Source organism: Carcharhinus amblyrhynchos, chromosome 7 (assembly GCF_965287045.1).
Source record: "Carcharhinus amblyrhynchos chromosome 7, sCarAmb.v2.hapA, whole genome shotgun sequence".
Lineage (NCBI taxonomy): Eukaryota > Metazoa > Chordata > Chondrichthyes > Carcharhiniformes > Carcharhinidae > Carcharhinus > Carcharhinus amblyrhynchos.
This window is the reverse complement of record NC_137330.1, coordinates 104560165-104577597: the sequence shown is the minus strand read 5'-3', so window position 1 is coordinate 104577597 and position 17433 is coordinate 104560165. Positions and strand designations below refer to the sequence as shown.

Sequence of the window (17433 nt, the reverse complement as noted above, 5' to 3'; positions counted from 1 at the left end):
TAGGATGAATGCTGGTTCAATTTATTCTTTCAAGCACAAATTGGGCCTGTGTTTGGCTGAGACAGAGAACAAATCGTACAAGAGGTAGATATCTGGGTCAACACGATCACGTGGACTGGTTTGGATTTCGTAAGGGATCACAGAAGAATTTACTAGTTTTCTTCCCACAAATTGGCCTGGTTTTTATCTGGGTCATTGTATCCTCCAGAAGATTACATGGATCCAGGTGGTTGGAGAGTATTCGCATTGCGACGCACAAGTCATCACAACTGTGTGGGACAGGCTGGATGGATTACATTTGTAAATAAAAGACACAGGAATTGCTACAACTATTTCAATTCCCATGAATATCTAAATTTGTAACCTACCTCCATACACCACCATTCTCTACCCCACCAGAGATACCAGACAATATGTTATATTATTTCTGAATTTGCCATTTATTTTGGAATTCCAGTAGAGAAGATTTTTATTTAAACCTTCCATCCATTTCAATCCATCACTATTCCTGATAACTAGATTTTGTTTTTGTTCATGGATGTAGATGTTACAGGCATTTATTGCCCATCTCTACTTGACCTTGAGAAGGGGCTTGTGAGCTGCATTCCTAAATTCCTTCGGCCCATATTGTAAAAGTACACTTCAGTGTTATTATGAAGGATGTTCCAGGATTTTGACCCAGTGACCATAAAGGAACAGTAAAACATATCTAAGTCAGAATGTATGGCTTAGAGGGAACTTGCAGATGGTGGTGTTTCCAGGTTTTTTTTTTCAGTTCTTTCATGAAACGTTGTTATTGTCCATCCCAAATTGCCTTTGAGAAGGTGGTGGTGACTTACTCACTGTAGAATTCACAGCCTCTGGCCTATTCTTGCAGCCACAGTATTTATGGAGCTGGCTCAGTTAAGTCTCGTCAATGTAATTTTCATGGCAAGAATTCAAGAGAAATATTTATAGTTATGGGGATTTTGGCTGTTGGCTCAGTATTTGAAAAAAAAACTACAGCCACAACCTAAAAGCTGTAAACCACTGATCAATGTCAAAACAATGAGACCATTAAGATAAATAAAACATTTCACTTAAGATTGTTATCCAAAAATGTCCTAGCTGCAAACTGCATGTTTGGGAATGACAATAAGATTCAATTGATTCTCAATTGTATGTGGTGCTGGGATAGTAGAATACCATCACAGAGCAAGTGCCTGGAGGAGGAGGAGAGAAAATGGGGAGATAGAAAGAGAGGGAAAGTTGGAGAATTCCAGTCAATTTTTATTTACACCAACATGTACTCCAAAATGATATTTTGAAAAATATAATTGAGAAGCTCACCTTAACCAGGTTCAAGATAATAACTGGGGTGCCAAACCTTTGGAACATCTGGTCAAAGTGAAGAGCTGCCACATGGGCAAATGGATCTGCCTGGTCCACTAAAAGAGAACAGAACAAAATGCATTACAGTAAAATAAATGTGAATTGCTGTAAACTGGAAGTGGGAATAGAACTTGAATACCAGAAAATTAATTTATTGTATGAAGACCACAATTCACCCATTTTCAGGCTGTGTTCCCGTTAGTGTGAAAATGGGAGTGCATCATGCTGGCTCTGGGAGCATCTGTCAGGTGGGATTCACACACCTTACTAATGCAAATTTATGCATCCTGTGATCCACACCAGCCAGTCCTGCTGTTCAGAGATCAGGGCGCATATTTTGAAGGGTGCCCCAATCTCCGTGTTGACAGAAAGGTCTTCCAACCCCACCCAAAAACCAAAATGATGCACCACCCCCTCCACCCAAGTGTATCATGGGAAGCATCTCCAACTCCTCAGCAAAGAGCAGCATCCTCCCACCACAACTCAAAAAATGGGCCACCCTCCCCTCCAATCAGCTACCCCCCCCTCCTTCAGCTTCACATCCCTCTTGGGTACCACCCCTCAGCTCTGCTTTGCCCCCTCCCCTCAAGTGGTTTCACTTCCTCCTTTGCAGACCACTCATTCTGTTTGAAGAAACCACAGCTGTCAATTAGGCTGAGAGTTTCTAAACACTGCAGTTAGGAACAAAGTTAAACAAACATAGTTAACTGGAGGCAGAGTAGAAATCCATTCAGCTGTCAATCAAAGCCTATTTCAAAGTACTGCGCTAAGAAATTGAAAGAGATCAAAGTCTTACAAAGAAATAAAGAGGGTTTCAAAGGTTTAAGTTTCTAGGAAGGCTCCGAGACTTCACATAAAAGCTATGTGACTACATTTTGAGGTGGAGTAAACAACTGTGGAGAAAGGAACCCCAGCCCCCCCTCCCCACAGTGAAATTGACATCTCCTTTCTGTCAAAGGACTTAAAAGGGTTCTGCTCACATCTGCAGCTTCTAACACAGAAAGGGAAATCCCTGCTGCAGAACAGAGAGCTGCTGTGATTTAAAGCCTGCCAATTGCTTAGGGGCATGGAAATTAAAGTGACCAGACTACTTCAAATTTTTACAGCTGACAGGCAGGAATGAAATTGTTAATCATAGAGTTGCCTGAAATCATCATGCCAAGGTGAGATCTGCCAGGGCCAGTAGGAAGATTCACAACACCAGGTTAAAGTCCAACAGGCTTATTTGGTAACAAACACCACTAGCTTTTGGGGCTCTGCCTCTTCATCTGGTGAGTGGGGAGTTCTGATCACAAACAGGGTATATAAAGGCACACACTTAGTTCACAGAATACTGATTAGAATGCGAGTCTTTACAGCTATTCAAGTCTTAAAGGTGCAGACAATGTGAGTGGAGGTAGCATTAAGCATAGGTTAAAAAGATACGTAGTGTCTCCAGACAGGATAGTGAGTGAGATATTGCAAGCCTGTTGGACTTTAACCTGGTGTTGTGAGACTTCTTGCTGTGTTTACCCCAGTCCAACGTCAGCATCTCCACATCAGGGCTAGGAGGGACAGTCCAGCCATAAAACCTTTCCACCCAAGGGGAGAGTGGTGAAGCTAAACCCTTGCCCCCCAGGTTGAGCCCACCCAACCTACAGGACCCTTGGGGAACCCTTCCTCTACAGCCTGGAGTGGCAGAGGGGAAAAATGACCATTGGACCTAGCTGCTTGAACCTCCTTGGGTCCAGCAGGCCAGGTCCATGTTGGATATGACCAGCACCAAAGCCAGTCTGGTGCATTTCACTCTATAAAGAGTGGGGGGGGGGGGGTTGATGAATGGGTGGTCAAGCCCGCTAATTACATTGCGATTCAGCAGTGTATTGAGATTCCTGCGAGCTGTCTGACAAGGTTGGTGAATCCCTCCCCAGCAACAATGGTCAAACTCCTTTATCTGCTTTTTAATGGTTCATATTATTTTAGTACTCTAACTTTTACTTGGGATCGACGTCGCCATCTGCTTATATCCAGGAATGTAAGTGACCAGAGCCTCACGAACGCATACAAGGTTTTTAAATGGGATGATGCTCTTAAACAATTTTTCCTTTGGTGGCCAGGTAAGAGTTTGAACTGGAGAAAATGAAAAAGGTAATTCCAATATTGTTAACTTCTCATTCATTTTTTATTTCAAGGAGACAGTGGTATTGTCACTGGAGTAGTTATCCAAAGATCGAGAGTAATGCTCTGGGGACCAAGGTTCAAATCCCACCCCTGCAAATGGTTAAATATGAATTCAACAAAATTCTGAAATCAAATTAAAAGCCTTACGATGACTACAAAACCATTCTTAATTGTTGTAAGTACTTAGCTGGTTCACTAACGTCCTTTAGGGAAGGAAATCTGCCATTCTCACCTGATTTGGCCTACATGTGGCTCCACATCTGCAGCAACGTGGCTGACTATTAACTGCCCCCTCAAGGGTAATTAGGGATGGACATGAAGTGCTGGCCCAGCCACCAGTTAGATGAACAAAAAGTCAGCAGGCACCAAAACTAAAATGCAGAAGTTGGCAGAGGATGCTGAAGATTTATGACTTCAGACTAAAGCGCATTAGTGAAAGATTGCAAGCTGTTCCAGATTGCTGCTTAATGGTTAGGACTGAAATTGAGTCCAAAATGTGTCCCTTGCATGAAAATAATGAGTTCTGAAGTTTAGCAAAACACAAGTTGGTTAGTGTTTCATATGTAAATACTTTAAAGAGTTTACGTCTGATTGATAGATGCTGCATGACCTGCTAAACCTCTTCAGCATTCCCTATTTTTACCTAACATAGGAGTATTATGTCAAAGCAGATTTTTTTTTTGAAAACTACTGCAGCAAATGTCAATTGCTAGTATCCTGTTCATATAATGTAGCTTTCAAAGAACCATACTATCTTTTTGGAAATGGCAAATTTTGATGCGACAGCTCTGAAAAATCTATTGGCGTGTGAATGTCTGTTCTGCATGGGACCAAGTACTTAATTGCCCTCAAAGATCTGCCGATGAATCAGAAGGTAGAACTTGAGGTAACATTCTCGAATTTACTACGTAATAACATTGTGGGAGCACAACCGGGAGGGTTCACAAAATCCACCACCAGTGCAATAGAGATAGGGAAACAGTTTAAGTTTATTTGTGTCACAAATAGGCTTACATTAACACTGCAATGAAGATATTGTGAAAATCCCTCAGTTGTTACACTCCTGCACCTGTTCAGATACACTAAGGGAGAATTTAGCATGGCCAATGCACCTAACCAGCACATTTGATTTGATTCGATTTATTATTGCCACATGTATTAACATACAGTGAAAACTACTGTTTCTTCCACACTATACAGACAAAACTTACTGTTCATAAAGCAGGAAACGAGAGATTGAAGAATGTAGTGTTACAGTCACAGCTAGGGTGTAAAGAAAGATCAACTTAATTCAAGGTAGGTCCATTCAAAAATCTGACAACAGCAGGGAAGAAGCTGTTTGAGTTGGTTGATACATGACCTCAGACTTTTGTATCTTTTTCCCTGAAGGAAGAAGGTGGAAAAGAGAATGTCTGGGATGCGTGGGGACCTTAATTGTGCTGGATGCTTTGCCAAGGCAAAGGAAGTGTAGACAGAGTCAATGGATGGGAGGCTGGTTTGCATGATGGATTGGGTTACATTCACAGCCTTTTGTAGTTCCTTGCTGTTTTGGGCAGAGCAGGGGCTATACCAAGCTATGATCACAAATTGCATTGAGTTTTTTGAAGGGGTAACCAAGGAGGTAGATGAGGTCAGTGCAGCTGATGTTGTCTACATGGACTTTAGCAAGGCCTTTGACAAGGTACCACATGGTAGGTTGTTGCATAAAGTTAAATCTCACAGGATCCAGGGCGAGGCATTGAAATGGATACAAAATTGACTTCTTGACAGAAGCCAGAGGGTGGTCGTAGACAGTTGTTTTTCAAACTGGAGGCCTGTGAACAGCAGTGTGCCTCAGGGATCAGTGCTAGGTCCACTGTCATTTGTCATGTATATTAATGATTTGGATGAGAATATAGGGGGCATGGTTAGTAAGTTTGCAGATGACACGAAGATTGGTGGCATAGCGAACAATGAAGGTTATCTCCAACTGCAATGGGATCTTGACAATTGGGCCAGTGGGCTGACGAACGGCAGATGGAGTTTAATTTAGACAAATGCAAATGATGCATTTTGGTAGATTGAACCAGGGCAGGACTTACTCAGTTAATGGTGGGACGCTGGGGAGAGTTAGAGAACAAAGAGGTCTAGGGGTACATGTTCATAGCTGATTGAAAGTGGAGTTACACGTGGACAGAGTGGTGAAGAAAGCATTCAGCACGCTTGGTTTCATTGGTCAGAACACTGAATACAGGAGTTGGGACGCTTTGTTGAAGTTGTACAAGACATTGGTAAGGCCACACTTGGAATGCTGTGTGCAATTCTGGTCACCCTATCATAGAAAGGATATTATCAAACTAGAAAGAGTGCAGACAAGATTTATTAGGATGCTACCGGGGCTTGATAGATTGATTTATAAGGAGAGGCTGAATAGACTGGGATTTTTCTCTCTGGAGTGTAGGAGGCTGAGGGGTGACCTTATAGAGGTCTATAAAATAATGAGGAGCATAGACAAGGTAGATAGTCAATATCTTTTCCCAAAGGTAGGGGATCTAAAACTAGAGGGCAAAGGCTTAAGGTAAGGCGGGGGGGAAGAGATAAAAGTTTCCAGAGGGGCAACTTTTTCACACAGAGCGTGGTGAGTATCTGGAACAAGCTGCCAGAGGTAATAGTAGAGGCGGGTACAATTTTATCTTTCAAAAAGCATTTAGATAGTTACATGGGGGCGATGGGAATAGAAGAATATGGGCCAAATGCAGGTAATTGGGATCAGCTTAGAGAGGAATTTAAAAAAAAGAACAAATTGGGCCGAAGAGCCTGTTTCCATGTTGTAAGCCTCTATGACTTTGTACAACCAAAAAGAATGTTTTCTGTGGTACATTTGTGAAAGTTGGAGAGTCGATGCTGACATGCCAAATTTCCTTAGTCTTCTTAGAAAGCAGAGGTGTTGGTGGGCTTTCTTAACCATAGTGTTGGCATGGACGGGGAAGGAGGAGAGAGAGCCAGGACAGGTTGTTGGTGATCTGGTCACTTAAAAACTTGAAGCTCTCGATCCTTTCTACTTTGTTCCTGTTGATGTAGGCAGGGGCATATTCTCTTTTACACTTCCTGAAGTCGATGGCAATCTACTTTGTTTTGTTGAATTTGAGGGAGAGATTATTATTGCTGTACCAGTTCACCAGATTCTCGATCTCATTCCTGTACTCTGTTTTGTCACTGTTTGAGATCCGACCCATGACGGCGGTGTCATTGGCAAACTTGAAAATCAAATTGGAGGGGAATTTGGCTGCACAAAGGTGTATAAGGAGTACAGTAGGGAGCTGAGAACACAGACTTGTGCGGCAACACTGTTAAGGATGATGGTGGTGGTGTTGTTGTTGCCTATCCTTACTGATTGCAGTCTGTGAGTTAGGAAGTTCAGGATTCGGTCACAGAAGGTGGTGCCAAGGCCCAGATCATGGAGGTTGGAGATGAGTTTCGTGGGAATAATAGCGTTGAAGGCTGAGCTGGAGTCAATAAATAGGAGTCTGACATAGGTATCCGTGTTATCTAGGTGTTCCAGGGTTGAACGCAGGGCCAGGGAAATGGCATCTGCTCTGGACCTGTTGCGGCCGTAAGCAAACTGTAGTGGATCCAGGTAGTCTGGGAACTGGAATTGATTTGTGCCATGACTAACTTTTCGAAGCACCTCAATGATGGATGTCAGAGCCACCAATAGCCATTAAGGCACGCTGCTTGGTTTTTTTGGGATGATGGTCGTCTTCTTCAAGCAGATAGGGACCTCAGATTGTGGTAAAGGGAGGTTGGAGATGTCTGTGAATACCTCCACCAGCTGATCTGTGCAGGATCTGAGTGTATATCCAGATACCCCATCCAGGCCAGCTGCTTTTCATAAGTTGACCTTTAAGAAAGCTGCTCTGACATCCACAATGGTGACCCCAGATTTAGATTCATCCAGGACTACCAGGGTCAAGGGCATGCTCTTGTTGACTTCTTACACAATAGGTGCAGAATGCATTGAGCTCATCAGGGAGGGGTGCATTGGGGATGGCGATTTTACATGCCTTCATCTTATGTCTTGCAGACCTTGCCATAGTCGGCAGGGGTCGGTGTGGTTAGCCTGGGACTCTAGCTTGGTCTGGGGGGGGTGCGGGTATTGTCTTTTGGCATCTTTGATAGATCTCCTTAGATTGTATCTGGCTTTCTTGTATAGGTCAGTGTCACCTGTCTTGAATGCCTCAGACCTGGACTTCAGCAAGCAGTGGATATCCCTGTTCATCTATGGTTTCCAGCTGGGGAACACACAGATTTGCTTCTTTGGCACACAGTCTTCTACACACTTACTAATGAAGTCAGTTACTGAAGTGGCGTACCGTTCAGGCTGGTCGCAGAGTTTTTAAATACTGACCACTCCAGTGACTCCAAGCAGCCCTTGGAGAATAGGAGAATCCGATTCTTCAGACCAACATTGCATGACTCAGTGATGCATTCTACCACTTCAGTTTTTGCTTGTAAGCTGGGAGCAGGAGTACAGCCTTGTGGTCTGATTTATCAAAGTGTGAGCAGGCGATAGAGCAGGAGGCATGTTTGATATTTGTGTAGCAGTTGTCGAGGATGTTTGAGACATGTTGGTGGTAACTTGGTAGAACACTCTAGAGTTTGGCTCGATTGAAGTTCCCAGCCACGATGAACAAGGCCTCAGGATGTTTTGTCTCAAGGCTATACGTAGTGGTGATTATTTCGTCCTGCGCAATGTTCACGTCCACATGGGGTGGGATGTAAACTGCCATCAGGATAACCATGGTGAATTCCCACAGAAGGGAGTAAGGACGGCATTTTAGCGTCAGGTATTCTAGATCTGGGGAGCATAAAGTTATGATGTGGAGATGCCGACGTTGGACAGGGGTAAGCACAGTAAGAAGTTCCACAACACCAGGTTAAAGTCCAACAGGTTTATTTGGTAGCACAAGCTTGTGTTGCTCCTTCCTCAGATGAGTGAAGACTTGTGTTCACAAACAGGGCATACAAATGCACAGACTCAATTTACAAGATGCTGGTTGGAATGCAAGTCTTTACAGGTACAGACAATGTGATTGGAGAGAGGGGTAAGCAAAGGTTAAAAGCGTGAAATGTCTCCAGCCCAGGACAGTTAGTGAAATTATGCAAGCCCAGGCAAGTTGTGGGGGCTACAGATAGTGTGACATGAACCCAAGATCCCTGTTGAGGCCGTCCTCATGCATGCAGAACTTGGCTAACAGTTTCTGCTCAGCAATTCTGCGTTGTTGTGTGTCGTGAAGGTCGCCTTGAAGGACACTTACCCGAAGATCAGAGGCTGAATGTCCACGACTGCTAAAATGTCCTCCAACAAGAGGAGAACACTCCTGCCTGGTGATTGTCGAGTGGTGTTCATTCATCCGTTGTCGTAACGTCTGCATGGTCTCAACAACCTACCATGCCTCAGGATATCCTTTCCTGCAGCATATCAGGCAGACAACGTTGGCTGAGTTGCAAGAGTATGTACTGTATACCTGGTGTATCTGAAGGCAAGAACTGGGGGTGTGGAGACGGCCTTGGCGAGATGTTTGTCTCAATGTTCGCCAAGGCCATCCCCACACTCCCACTTCTTGCCTCTAAACAACTGCACAACCTCAAACAGGCCATTGTCTGCAGCAAACTATCCAGCCTTCAACAGAACAGCGACCACGACGCCACACAATCCTGCCACAGCAATCTCTGCAAGACGTGCTGGATCATCGTTACGGATGCCATAATCTCACATGAGAACACCATCCACCAGGTACATGGTGCATACTCTTGTGACTCCACCAACATTGTCTACCTGATATGCTGCAGGAAAGAATGTCCTGAGGCATAATGGATTGGCAAGACCATGTAGACGCTATGACAACGGATGAATGAATACTGCTTGATGATCACCAGGCAGGAGTGTTCCCTTCCTGTTGGGGGACACTTCAGCAGTCACAGGCATTTAGCCTCTGATCTTTGGGTAAGCGTTCTCCAAGGCGACCTTCATGACACACAACAACACAGTATCGCTGAACAGAAACTGATTGCCAAATTTTGCATACGAGGATGGCCTTAACTGGGATCTTGGGTTCATGTCACACTATCTGTAACCCCCACTACTTGCCTGGGCTTGCAAAATCTCACTGTCTTGGCTGGAGACATTTCACACTTATTTAACTTGTGCCTAACTGCCTCTCCATTCACATTGTCTGTATCTGTGAAGACTCGCATGCCAACCATTATATTGTAAATTAAGTCTGTGCCTATGTATGCCCTGTTGTGAACACAACTCTTCACTCACCTGAGGAAGGAGCAACACTCCAAAAGCTTGTGCTACCAAATAAACCTGCTGGACTTTAACCTGGTGCTGTAAGACTTCTTACTAGCAGAAAGTTGCCAGTGTTGCTACATCTAGGCACCATGAGGTGTTGATTAGGAAACAGACCCGTGGCTTTACCTGAGGCTGCTGTAAGATCCATTTGATGGATTGAGAAGCCCTGTGGTTGTAGGGCACTCTCCGGTGAAGCAGAGTACACAGTCATCCCTCAGTTCTCTTTGGAAAGTGAGTCTGGCTCTAAGTTTGTCTAGCTGGTTTTCAAGACACTGGACGTTTGCAAGGAGGTAGCTGTGGAGGGGAGCCTTGGGTAACATAAGTAACATAGTAACTTAAATAACATAAACACCTTTCTGACTGAGAGTGGAAACCAGAGCACCCAGAGGAAACCCCTCACAGGCATGGAGAATGTGCAGATTCTGCATAGACAGTGACCCCAAGTTGGAAATTAAATCTGGGTAGTGCTAACCACTGTGGCACCCTTGACAACTTTGCCCATATCTCCCATATTATGGAGGACAAATTAGAAAAAAAGATAAAGTCAAAACATTTGGTTTAGCAATGTGGGATATTAATAGAACTCTTCATTTACGTGTAATGGGTGGCTTGGGCATCATTGTTGAAATGTCCTGAGACCAGTAGAGTGGAACAGAACCTCGAACCTGTACATAAGAAGAATAACTTCCAGCAGAAAAGGACATCACAGAAGCATCATGAATTATCTGTTCAGTCTCTACTTCATTGGCCACATCACCCTGGGAAATTGAAAGATACAGCCAGAGTTATATACAATTAATGCAGCTTTAAATATTCATTCACAGGTTATGGGTGAAGCTGGCCAGTCCAGCATTGATTACCCATCCCTATTTGTTGTATCTGCTTTCAAAATCTTTAATTTGAACACAGGTGTTGGCCATGTGTGTACACATACCTCACAATTTGCACCTCTTTTCAGGAAACGTGTTCCAGCAAACTTACAAGATCTTCGGGCTATCAGAGTAACATAAACTGGTCGGCCATAGATCAACAGTTCTGATGTTTAAGTTAAGATGCAATGAGCAGAAAACAATGTAATGCCACATTATCTAATAGGATTAAAATCTTAGATAGGCACAAACTCTCTGTTCACAAACATTACTTCTGGCTATCAATTGTTCATTATATTTTTGTGACTGCATTTGCTGTTACAAATTGTTGTGTCCTTGATAAGGGGATTCACTGAAGAGTGATCGAGTAGAGTGGGCTCAGATTAAATGCCCAGTTGTTAAGTATACTGAAGTCAGATCAAAGTAGATAATAAAGAACTCAAGTGATATGGAGTGGTTGTAGTAGAAGATCAGTTATGATCTTACTGAAAGGTGAAAAACTCGAAGAGCCAAATGGCGTACTTCTGCTCCTACTTCTTGTGGAACTTAGAACAATGAGTATAATTTTTTTGGAACTTTTAAAATACTTAGTTAACTTTAAGTATCATAGTCTTAATAATCTTTCCAGTCCAGAAATTTAGTGTTCAGAGATGCAAGTTGTCCAGAATTCTTTTAAGCAGACCCAAACAACTCTCAGCATCAATTTTGTACAGTATTTTGGGAGCAGAATCATGGAAGCAGCAGCTTTGGATAAGTAAAACATCTTTTTTTCAGTTGGTTGCAAACCTTGGTGCCTGGGAGTCCGAATAGACTCCTGGCTGAAAGGGTCAGGCCTTTTGGGTTTGTTTGTATATATACATTTTTAATGAGGTTTTACAACATCTGAAGTAAAGAGATGGGTTAAAAAGGGTTGAAAATCAGTTTAAGGGAAAAAAAACAAGAAAGCTTTATTGTTGCCTAGTGACATAGTCCAAGGACACAGAAAAGACTGAAGTGAGAGTTCAGTGTGCATCAGAACGAAGACAGATTTTCAGCTCTCCGAGAAGAAAATGTTATAAGGCTACTGGGACTGCAGGTGACTGAATTTTAAATTATAGAATTCAGTAAAATGATCAGTTAAGCAGAGGTCTGTTTAGGGTGTAGTTTGCGGCTGCCTTGGGAGATAAGAGTTGGGTAAAAAGTATCAAGTGAAAGTTCAGAAATTCACTAGAAGAAAACCCTTTACAATGGTGCCAATTCCAAACAAGAAACCTGTGCATTTCAAGCTAATCGTAACTCTTCACCCTTTGTGTGTCTAAAAAGATATTGCTAGGGTAAAGGCATAGTGTGAATTCAAACAGTATTTTTCTGCTTGCAATGAAATTGTTGATCTTTTTGTATTGTGTAATACAGCTAATTTTTCTTGTTTAATAAATATTTTATTTTGTATTAAACATGGCGAAAAACTGCAGCAGGCGACGGTGCAAAGGGACCTCGGAGTCCTTGTGCATGAGCTGCAAAAACCCAGCCTGCAGGTGCAGCAGGTGGTCAGGAAGGCTAATGGGATGCTGGCCTTCATAGCAAGGGAGATTGAATATAAAAGTAGGGAGGTCTTGCTGCGGCTGTATAGGGCATTGGTGAGGCCGCAGCTGGAGTACTGTGTGCAGTTTTGGTCGCCGTACTTACGCAAGGATATTTTGGCCTTGGAAGGAGTGCAGAGGTTTACTAGGCTGATACCGGAGTTGAGGGGGTTGAGCTATGAGGAGAGGCTGAATAAACTAGGCTTGTACTCGTTAGAGTTTAGAAGAATAAGGGGAGATCTCATTAAGACGTATAAGATGATGAATGGGATGGATAGGATAGAAGTGGAGAGACTCTTCCCGCTCAGAAAGGACAGTAGGACTAGGGGACACAGCCTCAAGATAAAGGGGGGGGCGGTTTAGAACGGAGTTGAGGAGGAACTTCTTCACTCAAAGGGTGGTGAATCTCTGGAATTCTCTGCCCGTTGAGGTGGTGGAGGCTGCCTCGCTAAATATTTTTAAGACGCGGGTTGATGGGTTTTTGATAAGCGAGGGGATTAAGGGTTATGGGGAGAGGGCGGGAATGTGGAACTGAGCCACGACAGATCAGCCATGATCTTATTGAATGCTGGGGCAGGCTCAAAGGGCTAGATGGCCTACTCCTGCTCCTATTTCTTATGTTCTTATTCATCAACAGAATCTTGAAGTTGTTCAGTAACTTTCTTTCACAATTTAAAAAAAGTGTTAGGATCTATCAAGCCAGGATTTACTGTGGGATCTGACTTGCCAGTATCAGCAGGGATTGTAACACTTGTCCCATCATACCCATACACATTCAATAACTTCAACCCTTGAACATTCTTCAATTGAAATGAGAAATGGCATCATATTAAAATCATACATTTGATGACAATTTTATTTCTCTTTCTGGTAACAGATACAAAACGCCATATTAATTTGCTGCCCCAGTAACTCCCTGCTCCTTTCTCTGGAAGAAACAGAGAAGCAAACAAAAGTGAAATAGACAAAAGGAAGAAAACAAACAAAGGAAGAATTCAGCAACTAAAATGGTGCAGAGAGAAAAATAACATGGGGAAGAAAACAGGAAAATAGAGAATAATTTCTTCAGAAGCAGCACCAGCAAACCTACATAAACTCAAACGAATAGCAAATCTCTGAGGCTCACTCATCCATCATGGTAGTCAGTGCTCTACCTATAACTGCAAAGCTTTGATGAAGAAAGTGACAATATTAAGTCAGTATGCATCATATATGAACAAGGATGTCTAATTTGCATATGCAGGATATCAAATCTCAGTTCTATAATGAAAATAAATTTAAATTTGAAGCTATATAAGAAATGTAGATGTTTTAAAAAAAAAACTACAAGATGTTAATCATGGTTTTTTGGGGTGTTGATTACATTTTAGCATTATCTTACTTTATATAGGAATTATAAAGTGAAATACATGACAAAATTACCTATTGAATAATGCTTGGATTTAATATGAAGACTCTAAACATGGAGGATAGATTTTGATGTTTGGAAACCAATAATAAATTCCTCAAATGGGAATGTGGAGAACGAACCGACAAAACTTTAAAGTGATTTCAAATCTTGTATCTAGTTTCTTTAAGGGGAAGGATTAGTAAGTATTGTCGCCGTTTATTGAGTTTTGTCATCCAACAAATAGGAGTTAAGCCACAAAAATTATTAAAAACCACATTGGTAAAATGCAAATCATTATAATACAGTAGACAGGTGGCCAGGCCTGAGAGATATATGATGCTGCTTATGAATGAGGAAGAAACTGCACTTAGGGTAGAAATGTAAATACAAAGAAAATGGTTATCTGTAAAACATTGGGACAGATTTTGAACTATGAAAGAGATAGTAGAAAATTACATTCCACGGCACCTTTTTGCCCTCCGAAGTCCCTGGTTAAGCTCTTTCCTGCTATCTTTGTATTTCTCAACAGTCTTATCCATTTTCAATTGCCTGAAATTTATGTATGCCCCCTTCTTTTTTACTATACTCAATCTCTCTCGTCATCCAGAGTTCCTCAATCTTGCAATCGTTATCTTTCTTTTTTTTACAGGGACATGCTTGTCCTGAACTGTTAACAACTGACTTTTAAAAAACTCCCACATATTGGATGTGGGCTTATCCTCAAACAGCAGCCGCCCCCCACCCCCATCTACATTCCCGAGCTTCTACCTAATACCACTGTGGTTAGCCATCCTCCAGTTTAGTATGTTCACTCTGGGACTAATTCTATCCTTTTCTACAACTATCTTGAAATTTATAGAATTGTGATCACGATTCCCAAAACGGTCCTCCATTGAGACATCAATTACCTGTCTGGGCTCATTTCCCAGAACCAGATCTAAGATAGTCCAACTTGGGAAGGGGCTATCTACATATTGCCTCAAGAAGCACCTTGGACACTGAGCAAACTGCCCCATCCAAGCCCCTGGCACTAAAGTCTATGTTGGGCAAGTTAAAAATTACCCATTACAACAACTCTGTTGCTTTTACATCTTTCCATAATCTGCTGACATTTCAGTTCCTTGAATTCATGCTGGCTATTGGGAGGGCTGTAGTACAACCCCAACAATGTGATTGCACCACTCCTGTTCCTGAGTTCTACCCATATGGGCTCACTGCATGATGCCACTAAGGTGTCCTCCCTCTGTTCAGCTGTGACATTCTCCCTAATCAGTAAAGCAACACCCCCATCTCTTCTGTTACTTTCTCTATCTCGCCTGATGCATCTAAACCCTGGAATGCTAAGTTGCCAGTCCTGCGCTTCTTTTATCCAAGTATCCATAATTGCCACACTATCGTAGACCCATGTGTAGTAATCCAAGCTTTAAGTTCATCTGCCTTGCATGTTACGATTATATGTTTTCTGTTATAAAATGAATAGTCAGATAGGGTTCCTAATTTTTCTCTAATTACATGGAATGTAACTTTCTTTTATGGAATTCTGTTCTAGTTAGACCCAAATGGATCAACCACCTTCTGATTTCTTATACTACACCAAACCCATTGATTATTATATTAGTAACACTTATGAATATCACTTACTGGATATTTAAACAAAATTAGGTGGCTTCCAATAAAGTATTCATGCACCTACTGAAGTTAAGCTAACTGGATTAAAGTGCTTTCCTCTCTCCAACATTTCTCGTTCTATTTATACTTCATAGACCAACCAAGGACTTTAAACTACACCAGAACAAACTAGCCCGACCAAGAAGCTGTTTTTGATTAGATACCAGCAGAAGAGAACTTTAAAAATATATTTTAACATATAACAATGGAATCATTAGAAAAGGATACTTGATTGACCACAGAATCCATGAATAATATACAACAACCAGTTATGGTGGACAGTAGCTTTGACTTTTTCTAAAATGTAACTGTTCCAAGCATATTTGGAATAGGCCTCATTCAGAATGCCAAAGTAACCAGGAGCTGAAAATGACAAATGTTTTGTCACTTTAAACACTAGAACACAAAAATGAATAATAATCATATCATACATTTAAGATAATATACATCAACTAATCATCTGTAGTTTTGCTCAAGAACAACCTGGCATCCGAACAATAGTTCTGATGTTTCATATGTTCTCACTTTTTGGAGAACATAGCTCAGCAGCAGGTGGAGCAGTACAGAAGTTTCAAGTAACGGTCCTAAAAGTAGCATGGTTTTCCTTAAAGAAGCTGGTGAGCTTACTTTTTAAGTATAAAAAAAATCCAACAGTTACTAACCCAACTTCAGCAGTTTTCATTATAGTTACTAGAAAAAACAAATTCTCACTTGTATAGCATTTCAATTTACCAGAACCAGCCCAAGGTATTTAACATTGTACATTAGTTGAGGGTGAACGTGACATCTGTTTTCCATATAATGTACCATAAACAACAAAAAGAATTGAATGTAATCAGTTATTTATGACAGCACTTGAGGTACATTGGCATGGACAGCAGCAGTTAAATGGACATGAAGTTTAACTAGACAAATGAAAAGTATAGAATATATAAAGAAATATAAGGGAAGATGCAAGGCATAGAATCATACAGTGGAGAAGAGGCCCTTTGGCCCATCGAGTCTACACTGACACATTAGAAACACCTAACTCCCACTTAATCCCATTTGCCAGCACTTGGTCCATAGCCCTGAATGTTATGACGTGCCAAGTGTTCATTCAGATACTTTTTAAAGGATATGAAAAAACCCCCCATCCACCAAAGCACATTTCAGTCTGTCTCCACCCTCTGGGTAAAAAGGTTTTTCCTCATATTCCCCCTAACCTTGAACCTATGTTATCTCGTGACTGACCCTTCAACTAAGGGGAACAACTTTGTCCATGCCCCTCAATCTTGTACACCTCGATCAGGTCACCCTTCAGTCTTTTCTGCTCCAACAAAAACATATCAAGACTGTCCAACCCCTCTTCATTACTCAAATGTTCCATCCCAGGCAGCATCCCTCTGCTTCCCCTACAATGCAAACACATCCTTCCAATAATGTGATGACTAGAATGGCACACAGTAGTCTAGCTGTGGTCTCACAGTTCTACACAACTCCAACATGACTTTCCTGCTTTTGTAACCGATGCTTTGATTGATGAAGGTATGTGGCCCATATGCCTATTTTACAACCTGCTAACATGTCCTGCTGCCTTTAGAGATCTGTGGACAAACACATCAAGGTCCCTTTGTTCCACAGAACTTCTCAGTGTCCTACCATTTGTCGAGTACTTCCCTGTCAAATTACTTCTTCCAAAGTGTTTCATCTCACTTTTCAGGGTTAAATTCCATCTGCCATTTACCTGCCCATTCCATCCATAACTTCTTCTAGCCCAAGACACTCCACCTCACTGTTAACCACCCAGCCAATCTTGGCGTCATCCGCAAACTTACTAACCCAACCCCGCACACTGTCATTTATATAAATGACACTGATGACCAATAGGGGTCCCAGCACAGATCACTGGACACTGGCTTTCCTTCACTAAAGCAGCTTTTTGACATCATTCTCTGTCCCCTACAACTGAAACAATTTTGAATCTACTTTATCAAATTATCCTGTATCCCATGTGAATTTACCTTCTTTACAAGTCTCCCATGTGAGACTTTGCTGAAATCTATATAAACTATACTGACTTGCACTATCCTTGTTTAA

The 17433-nt window shown here is 41.9% G+C and overlaps 1 protein-coding gene across 2 annotated transcripts in view; it reads right to left on the bottom strand.

Annotated features, from left to right (window-relative positions):
* The window catches only part of fig4a (FIG4 phosphoinositide 5-phosphatase a), a 129079-nt gene that overhangs the window by 69550 nt on the left and 42096 nt on the right, over window positions 1-17433 (bottom strand). For both annotated transcript variants that reach the window (XM_080192891.1, XM_080192892.1), the window contains exons 8-11: window positions 15583-15717; window positions 10803-10903; window positions 10464-10626; window positions 1330-1427 (exon numbers count right to left, since the gene is read on the bottom strand). In XM_080192891.1, coding sequence (XP_080049017.1) covers window positions 1330-1427; window positions 10464-10626; window positions 10803-10903; window positions 15583-15717 — 497 coding nt within the window. The remainder of the gene's footprint in view (window positions 1-1329; window positions 1428-10463; window positions 10627-10802; window positions 10904-15582; window positions 15718-17433) is intronic.